The sequence below is a fragment of the Contarinia nasturtii genome, unplaced genomic scaffold, assembly GCF_009176525.2.
Source record: "Contarinia nasturtii isolate CC-2019 unplaced genomic scaffold, AAFC_CNas_1.1 Cnas_scaffold_1425, whole genome shotgun sequence".
Taxonomy (NCBI): Eukaryota; Metazoa; Arthropoda; class Insecta; order Diptera; family Cecidomyiidae; genus Contarinia; species Contarinia nasturtii.
Genome location: NW_022198762.1, coordinates 2602 through 12872, shown reverse-complemented (window position 1 = coordinate 12872; position 10271 = coordinate 2602). Strand labels below are relative to the sequence as shown.

The following is a 10271-nucleotide window of genomic DNA, read 5'->3' as shown; positions in this document are numbered from 1 at the left end:
GCTTTCTTTTGCTTCTTTGGCTTCTTCGGTCCATTTGATGCTTTTGCCGATGATTTCTTTTCGTTTTTGCTATCGCTGACTTCAATCACCTCGTTGCCATCTTCGGTTTCGCTATCACTGACTTCAAGATCTTTGGAGAGAAAATCCTCACCTTCATCGCTACTGGTGGAATGATCCGATTTAAGGAGCTCTTCGTAGAGTTGTTGTAATGGTTGTTTGGCGGACGAGGACTCTTCGCTTTTGCTATCGCTGATTTCAATCATCTCGTTGCCATCTTCGGTTTCGCTGTCACTGATTTCAAGATCTTTAGATAAGAAGTCTTCATCTTCATCGCTACTGCTGGAATAATCCGATTCACAGGGCTCTGCGTAGAGTTTTTGTGATGAGGGTTTTGCAGATGTTTCCTCTTCATCGCTACTGGTGAAATAACTCGATTTACGAGGCTCTGCGTAGAGTTTTTGTAATGGTAGTTTTGCAGTTGAATCCTCTTCATCGCTACTGCTGGAATAATCCGATTCACGGGACTCTGCGTAGAGTTTTTGTAATGGTGGTTTTGTGAATAATTCCTCGTCATCGCAACTGGAAAAATAATCCGGTTCACGGGGCTCTGCGTAGAGTTTTTGTAATGGTGGTTTTGCGGATACTTCCTTTTCATCGCTACTGGTGCAGTAATTTGATTTACGGGGCGGTGCGAAGAGTTTTTGTAACAATAATGCTTTTTTGCTCATTGGTTGGGTTGATGATGAGATTGTTGGCTTGATCGAATGATCAATTTCAAACGTCGATATCTTTTCATAATTTTGTGATGTCGATGATGTGGAATCACTTTTATACATTTTTGAGGAACTGGTCATATAATCCGATTCACGGGCCCGTTTATGCGATTCAGGGTGTTGATTTCCATGGCTAGTGTTGAAAGCTCTATTTATTTTGTTGGCCCGTTTTTTTGATGATGTAGCTGCTAAACTCCTTTGAGCAGATGATGGACCATTTTGAATAATTTCTTGATGAAGTACTGATTTCACTTGATTTTGTTTTGTTCGAATCATTGCAAAATATGCTGGGTTAATCACAACTTTGCTTGCATTTGAGTATTGTAAAGGCACTCGTTCCACCATTGAATTTCCATATTTACTGTTTTCCATTTTTACTGATTTTTTTTTATCGTGATTGACAAAAAGTTATTTCGATGTGACGGTTTTTTTTAATAAAATTTAATTTCCAGCCACTTGTCAATATCGTAGATGTGTTCCTCTTGAGAATTTTACACGTAATGTAGAGATGACGTATGAGCCACTTGCTTATATACCTGCTGTGCCGAAGTAATGGTCTCACTTAATTGCTTATTATCGATTGTGATTAGGATTGGAATTATAGTAGGACATACTAAATGCAACACCTTAATGGCAAATTATCATTAAGGACCCCTAATAATCCATAATAAACAATCAATTAGCCACATAATCACAGCTATAAAAATCAAGTTTTATTGCCCCTTTGAAATTTGACATCCTAATTATCCCAAATATCCTAATTAACGATCATCATAAAATAACAAAAGACATTTTTCAAACGTTTATTGCGATCACATAATTAGCCTAATTGAAAAAATATCCATTCGAAATTATTCTAGGAATGAATTAAAACAAAAATAGATAAAAACTTATTACTTTTGTAGTATCATGACTTTCGACCCTTTTTCTTGTAAATCAAAGAAAATCGATATTTTTAAAAATTCCACTACATCGTAAACTTACGTTTTTGTTTGATCATTTCCACTATTTATTTATGAAAAACATGCTTTGATTTAAATCAAAGCACAATTGATTAGATTTTGTTATCATTGAACATCCTGATCAACGATCATCATAAAAATTGATTTATAAAAAAGCATCACCTCTTTTTATTGGACAAAGTTTCTATCCTAAATTCACAATAGATTGGACAGAGATTATGAACCTCACAATGCAGATTTATGTATTGTATCCAAAAGGCAAGCGCAATTTGGACAGACACTTATAACACCATCTATGTAAAACGCGCTTACTACAATGTAAATCAAACGTATATCTGTTACCCCTTCTTCTTCGCCTCCTTACCCTATTTAATTCTTACTATGCTTTTACATTGTACACAGAAACAAGTATTCGAGTACGCTTACTCGCACTTGCGGTGTTAGTAGAGACTATTTACCGTAAATATGAATTCATGAGAAAACTGAATCTGATATAAGTTTCGACTTTCACATGTGCGGATATTCGAATATACAAAATTCTCGTATATGAGCAAAAAATCCAAAATTTTGTACGGGAGATACCCCTAATATGCCTTGAAATGTCTTCAAACCTGCGGAATGTTGTTTTTGTGTGAAAAAAAATAACCTGTGCAAAGTTTCAGATCATTACGAAATCATACTGGCATGGCTTTCATACAAAAATCCAAAATTTTTGTATGAAAAGTGTGTCGAAAGTTATTTGTATCGCAAAACTAACGTCATATTCGGTTTTAAGAATACATTAAGTATCATTTTTGGAAGAAAAATTAAATTTTTCTCATACCAGACCTAACACTTCACTCTGTCAACCAAAGTCGCTCTAAATCTAATGGTTTCTATTCCTCGGCACCCCCAATCATCCCGTGAAGTCAGATTTTGAATTACTTTCCTTGTTTGAAAGTTATCGTGTTAACAAATTTTTGCGTACAGGGTACAGGATACAGGGTACCACACACATACATTCGGACATCGAAAAAACGCTAGATTCGTGTTCCCTGGCCCCAAAAACACCCAGAAAACATGGTTTTTGAGGATGTTAATTTTTCGACCGATTCCAATACTTTACCTTACACACTAGGTGTGTGCGGAAAAGTAATACGTAGTGGGGAGATTAGCTAATTTTAGCAATCGCAAGATCTTATCAGTCTTGTTTTGTGTTTGGGAAAAAACCCTAGGGGCTTTCATGTAAGATTTTCTTTCCAGAATTCGACGAATAAACAACAGTATAATAAATGATGCAAATGTTTACAAATAATGCAAATTTTTACCGATTTCACTATTTTGTGCCAAAAATCCACCGATATTGGCCGATATACGAAGTGTGTGTGTTCTGGAAGTGGGCTTTGGTGGATCCTCAGGATCATCAGAACCGCTCCCAGTTCTGGAAGTGGACCCTCAGGATGGGCCAAGGGATTGTCAAACCATGGTCTGGTCCATCCAGAGGATCTACCAAAACCCACTTCCAGAACAATTAATTATCAAAAAATACCCGAATATAACCGATATTCTAAAGATATGCTGATATTCCGCCGATATTTCAACGATATGCCAGTATGCAACGATAATGCAAATTTCATCCAATAAAAATACATGAAAACCCCTAGAAAAACCCATTGAAGCTTGGAGGATGTGGTAACTTATCGAATTGGCATACGATAAGTGGTAGATGTATATATTTGTGGAGCTATAAATGAATATTTTTATACATAAATATATTTATTGGGGAGCTTGACAAGTACATCGCTCTAATTTGGCTTGCAAATCTCCAACTTGGCGTTTCAAATCGACAACGGTGTTCCTCAAATTTCGGACCAACGATTCCAATACAGTCTCGCGAATACTTGGCATCACCCTGCGGCCGTGAATATAAAAAAATTGTCGCAGTGGTAGTAGTGCATGCATCAAAGCGGGTGCTCGAATGACAGGTCACCGTTGTGGTTGTGGCAGCGGCTGCTTGCTGATGATCAGGCAATAATGGTGCATCAACAAAGTCACCGTTTGAGTTTTTGGTCATTTCTTTTCCGGACACCCAGTACTGTGATGATAGTCACTCAAGACAGTCGCATGTTTTTGTGTGCACTTAGTTACAACCTATTGATATTAGTTATATCACTCACAAAAGTCATATTTTACAATGAGTACTCAGTGAAAACGCAATGTCAACAGATGATGAACAAAAGAACAACGAAAAAAAAAAATCACACCAATCGTCGTTACAGATTTGGGAAAAGATATACAATAGATTATTACAGATTTAGAATTGGTATGTGACATTAAAACAGGGACCGGGTCGCGTATAATTTTATACTAGCATAAAAAACGCAGGCAGTATAAATATACAAAGTATAAACGCAGACGCAACATATCCATCGCTGTTCGCTATGTATGAAGCATGCGAATACATGGTTGTGTGTGCATGTGACCATTGAGAGACGCACGCACATACATTGAATTTATTGAGCGCAGCACAAACCGAACAGTGACGGATATGTTGCGTCTGCGTTTATACAAAGTATAAATATCTTTCTATATGCGACCCCGTCCCTGCATTAAAATTGTCGGCATTAGTAGACATTTTTTTTGCCAAAACGATCGAAGACAAAAATAAAATAATGGACACATTAAAACAATCAAAAATCGATTTTTCGATCGCACCCCGTTGCGGCCAATAAAGTGTTTAAAGTAGATTTTTGTACAATTGATCTAGTTTTGTTTTGCATTGTTTAAGTTCGTTGATGCTGTGAAGAAATATATTCGATACCTCACTAAGTGACCATAAGTTGGCGTTAGAGTTGGTTTCGTCGCAATTATTTGTTGGTGTGAATTCGGTTGCCTGTGTTGTGAAGCGAGATTGGTTTTGTTGATGAGTGTGCCGTTTGGGTTTGACAGACATAGTTTTTGTTGGTGTTATTGGCTGCGGTGCTCGCATGTATTTGTGATCGTGTGATTTACTAGTCTGCGTAGACGTGCCTGTTCATATTTTGCACGAAATGGACAATTTTCATCGTTTGCTTTTTGATTGTGCGGTATGTTTGCCCTAATGAAATTAAATATTGGATTTTTTGTTTCTTTTGTTATTTTCGTGCATTCTTTAGTTGTGTGCATTGTCTTCGATTTTAAGAAGTTTGTATCTAACCTTCAAAATCATGCTCTGGGCAACTGATTTGTCGATTTCTTTCAATTTTTTTCTCAATCCATCCAACCAATTGTTACTCGTTTCAAATATTTTGGACCTTCGTCTATAACATACATCCAAAAACAGACGAGAAATAATTAATTTGGTGTCTTTTTATGAAGTTAAAAAGATGGTCCTTTTTCATGTAAATGCTATTTTTTAAGAAGTGAGACATTATTGTGGTTTTTTCTGCTTGCAAAGCACAATTTAATCTTTAATCAGATAGTTCTCAACAAACTCTATCGATTTCAACAATATTCGGTTGATAATGAAGCAAGTAATTGAGATTTAACCTTACGTTTCAGCACTAAATTTTCGAATAATGGCTCTAAAACACCTTCCAAAGAAGATCCTACCATACAAACACCCCTTTATTAAAGTTCGGGTTGTCGACGTCTCTAGCCCTATATAGTAGTTCCCTAACGTTATCAATGCAAAAGAAACCACTTGCACTTGATTCATGGTTCGATATAGCGACGAATGTTTCACTATCCAAAATGATGAATTTTTCAGCGCAACATGCTATGAGATGAAGTAAACATCCAATTTTTGACACCCTTTGCAATTTTCTCGTAACTTATTTTGCTGATTACTAATGATCGTGCCTAAATCTATTGTTTTGGTACAAATTTGGATGTGCTGTAACCAAAAAAATCACCAAAAATGAATTTTTGCTTGACCAACCCGGTTTTCGGTACTTAATGACAATTTTGAAGAGTTTGAGCATTTAAATTGGGAATACGACCGTACTTTTTGCATTCTCTAGAATCTTTATATTCATATTAAGTCCATGAAACACGATACATGGTTCGAAGACAGATTGGTTCATCTTTAGACACATGCAGAATTTGTTTTGAACAGGGATTGTTCTCTGAGGAGGAGGAATGGTGAGGAGGAAAATGAGGAGGAGGAGGAGAGCGAGGAGGATCCTCCTCCTCAACTGAGGAGGAAAATGTTTTTAGCTAAAAATGATATTTTTGTGATAAAAATAGCCCTTTGAGCAAAAAAAACTTTTCCCCCTCAGTTGAGGAGGAGGATCCTTCTCGCTCTCCTCCTCCTCCCCATTTTCCTCCTCACCGTTCCTCCTCAGAGGAACAATCCCTGGTTTTGAACTTAGCTGTCCAAAACCATTTGAGACACTTTTTCGTAAATCCAATTTGTACGTCATTGCGAATGAATATAATTGAATGGTTTGAGTTTGACAATAGAGTAGGTGTCCCGTTAAGTATCCTATGTGCATTGGTTGGCATTTTTATTTTTGTTTATGTATCGCAATAAACGCCTGAATTTAGTGCCAAAACTTTCTTAACATATGTTATGTGGTGTTTTTCATTCAATTTGCTCAAATGGAGTCATTTGAGCGCAACAAAGCAAATAATTGGAGTAACTATCGTGTATTGTATATTGATAAAATCATCGATAATGTTCGCTGTAATTTCATTAAAATATCTATGTGCATTTTGAAATCTAAAGGTAAAACGAATGTGTATGGAACAGAGTTAATGTTGTGTGTTTTAAAATTTGTCGTATTATAGAGAAACTTCTTAATTTTAAAGTTTTGATCAAATAAAATGTTTCCACAATGGATAAAAGTTATATTGAATTATTATAGTTTGTGGGGTTTCTGTTGTTCAACTTGCACAGGATGGCGTGAAAAGTTCATAAATTCCTTATTCTATGTTTGCCATATTGTTTTGTGTATATGGTGTTCGTTGACAATTCTAAAGGCATTCGCTGAAAAGCAAGCTCAAATGGAGTTCTTGGATGCGTTAAACTTTTTCCTATACTACATTGCAAATGCTCTAACATATTGGCTAATTCTCTACGATTCCTATAAAAACCACATCGATTACCATGCTTTTTGGCACATTTTTAGAAAGATCAACTTGGAGTTTTCTCCACAATCGAATGTCGGCAGTTGGATCTATTTAATGTTATTTGCATTGGTTTTGGTTGGTGATTTGATTAAATTTGTGTTCACAGTGATGCGTGAGACTCAATCAAATTATGGTGGCCATGTAATGCAATTCATTTTTCTGTGCATAATGGATAATCGAGCTTTCTTTTATTTACTCCATTTGAAATTGATCGAATTTCAATTGAAAAACATCAAAGCGGAATTGATAAAGCTACGTACACACATTCATTTAAACGATCAAAGATGGAAGTGGATTCGTGATTATTACATTCATGTTTATCAAATGTCTGTTCACGTGAATTCATTATTTGGATTGTCAAATTTAGCTTTAGTTATGTTAAATTTCTACACGTGTGTGACATTTTTAAATTTCATCTACAGACAAATTCTAAAAAAATTCAAAAGTTTCAGTTCTGGTTAGTTTTTGCAGTCTCATCCATATAAATTAAAACATTTTGTATTTTTCAGATATTATGGTGACTTCTACTATCATTGTTATGTATCGCATCGCAATTCAGTTATTTAATATAAATAAAATTACAGAGGAATGCTATTCAACGGTAACGCAAAGTGTCGAAAAGTAAATTCAAAACTTAATTTCGTGTACATTTTACAGACTGAGTTCATTCTGTTTGAAATGATAAACCTCTCAACTGAGGTCAACAAAAACTTTGCCGAAAAAGTAATTTATATTACGGTATCCAGTCGCTTTTTACGCTAATTTTTACCAATTTATAGATAGACGCAATTTTATATCAGTTAGAATTTTGCCCAATTTGCTTTCATATCAAAGGAATAATTTCCATCAAAACCAATACAGTGTTGAGCGTATGTTAAATTCATCATTTGTTAATCATTTAGCTGTCGAATACGTTTCTCTCTGGGATTTCATCTTGCTAATGCCATAATTTGGGATATTCAATGCAGAGATAAATGCCGTATCCATAATTTGAGTTTTTGAGCGAAAATCCACGAAAATTTCAAGTTATGGCAATAGAAAGGTAAAATCTAAGAAATTCAACAACCCATTTTTGTATTTTAGCTCCTGGGAACGGTCATCATTTATGTGGCGTTATTCATTCAATTTGCTCAAATGCAGTAGCAATGTTATTATTAAAAGAGTGAATATTTATACATGTTTTGAATAAAGAACAATAAACATAGAAATTTAAATAAAAGCATGCAAGAATTATACAGACAAAATAATAGGAAACAATTTTTATTCACACTTAGTTAATACCGTTTGAAGTTCAAACAAATTACAACTTCTATAACAACACGTGTCGTAAACCTGAAAAAATAAAATCCAACTTCATTAGAATAACGTAGAAAAACGATTTACATTTCCTTATTTTTTTTTGTTCGAATTACGTTTTGTTGCAAAAATTATTCCATCTTTGTAAAATACAAGCACTTCAAAATAATGTAGATTGGTTCAAATTTTGATAGGAATGTTTTAATTTCAAAATGTGGATTAGTGCGAATACGTTTTCCGATGGCTTTGTAAATTTCTAGTACTGCTAAAACGGTACGTTGGCATTCAGTTGGTAATAATTTGATTCCAGTATTATCGTTTTCACATAAATTATCAGCAACGTCAAGCATTTTTTCCGCAAATTGCTTCAGTTTTGCGTTTGGGATTTTATGTGGCTTCCGTTCATTAACCAATAGATTCCATTCATCAGCTTTCAAATAGATCTTAGGTATATAACAGCGACCTTCAAATTAAAAATCAAAGAGATATTACTGAGAATAGTAATGCACATTAGCAATAATACTTACCCAATTCTTCACTGTCTACAATAATATCTCGGCTCATATGGATAATTTGTATTACCTAGTTTTTGCGAAATTAATTGAAATGTTATCACTTAATATGAGCAGTAATAAAAAACACTAACCAATCCAATTTTTCGATTATTTTCAAGCATATAACGGCATTTTGGACCCATATTATCTGCCCATTTACAAGTTTTGTGAAAAAGTACAAATGTACAAAGGGATGCCGTGCTACTGCTTACATATTTTGAGTACTCGAACAAATCTCCCTCGTGCAAAACTGCCTTTCCAATTGCATCCCACTTATAACCGTCAATCAATTCTTCAAGTAATTCTTGTGGCAGATAATATGCAATACGTGCAAATGCTCGAAATGAACTTAATTGTTCATCTGTTAATTGCGTTTCGAAATATTTCCAATCGATGATTGGACTCGAACTTATAGTTGTCCAACAGTATTTGGATATTATCTTTCGATTTGAAAATAATTGATTCAAGAATTTTGTCATTATTTGTACTTGTTCATTTTTAAATTCAACCGATTCATTGTTATCGACCATATCATCTGTTACACGACAAAATGAATTGAGAATCACTAAATCTTGTCTCACATCTAAAAATAAAGATAATTGAAAAAAGGAAAAACCACTGATTATATTTAATCACTTCAATTATTAACTGAATAAATTACCATTTGGAAAGAATTTTGATACGAAGTAAAATGATTTGGACGAATTTTTGAATATATTATTACATTTCCCAAGATCAGTGATTACAGATTGGTCAAAAGTGGTCTCATCCAAAAAAATTCCATCAAAGAGCATTCGAATATAACCAAAAAATCGTGTTGTCTCACTTATTTTGCTATAAACCGGAAATGGTTGACGATAATATGTATCGTTGATTGCTTTTATTTTATCAAATGCATGTGATGTCATTACAATAATCACATTTGAAAGAATAATCAAAATAATTTCCTCGATCGGCAATTTATTCCACGGCAAAATGCTAAGACTTGTATTTTCGCTAATATACCAAATGTGAGCGCGCATAGCAATCAAATTCACATAGCACAGATAGATCGAGGGCACAATTATGCTGATCAACGTTTCCTTATATCGTTGGCACGTGTATGGTCCACAAATATACCACAAAATAATAACTGTTGGTAAAAACCATGCAGCAATCGAACCAATGTAGAACGTTTTTGTGTCAGGTATCGATTTGATCAGTCCAATAATTGTCAAGATGACCAACAATAATATCACTGAATATCGAACTAAATTGAATTTGAATCGGCTATAACTTTTTAAATGCAGTGAATTCAGTGCCCATCTTGTGCATAAAGTCGTCCATAACGTGATTAAAACTGCTTGAAAAATGATAAACGAATATTTTTCAATTGGTGCATAGCCGATAAAGCCGACACTTATATCGTTGCGATACCACACCATTTGTTGGAAGGCAACATAATTAATCCAAGGCACGGTATAAGATAATGTTAAAGCACAAGATAAAATGATTTTGATATTATCAAAACTACTCATCAACGGTTTCAATACCAGATAGAGAATGATGGTCGGTAGTACCGTATAGTAGCACATCAATTGCATATAAATCAACAT

At 34.5% G+C, this 10271-nt stretch overlaps 2 protein-coding genes across 2 annotated transcripts; both read right to left on the bottom strand.

Moving 5' to 3' along the window:
• Positions 1-12: 12 nt before the first annotated feature.
• LOC116346054 (protein IWS1 homolog A-like) lies at positions 13-1145 on the bottom strand (the record flags this gene model as incomplete). The annotated part of the gene is made up of 1 exon (XM_031775957.1): positions 13-1145. A coding segment is annotated over exon 1 (1133 nt), but the record flags the coding sequence as incomplete, so codon positions are not given.
• Positions 1146-8253: 7108 nt separating this feature from the next.
• LOC116346053 (bifunctional lycopene cyclase/phytoene synthase-like) lies at positions 8254-10271 on the bottom strand. Its single transcript, XM_031775955.1, has 4 exons — positions 9338-10271; positions 8769-9259; positions 8650-8704; positions 8254-8585 (listed from the first exon to the last, which is right to left on the bottom strand). The coding sequence occupies exons 1-4, from the start codon at positions 10269-10271 to the stop codon at positions 8254-8256; spliced, it is 1812 nt and encodes a 603-aa protein (XP_031631815.1).

Coding starts and splice junctions, on each gene's coding strand:
- LOC116346053 (XM_031775955.1), bottom strand. CDS start 10,271: ATGTTGATTTATATGCAATTGATGTGCTACTATACGGTACTACCGACC. Junction 8,705..8,768: donor ATAATCGAAAAATTGGATTG/GTTAGTGTTTTT, acceptor CGCAAAAACTAG/GTAATACAAATTATCCATAT. Junction 8,586..8,649: donor TGTAGACAGTGAAGAATTGG/GTAAGTATTATT, acceptor TTTAATTTGAAG/GTCGCTGTTATATACCTAAG.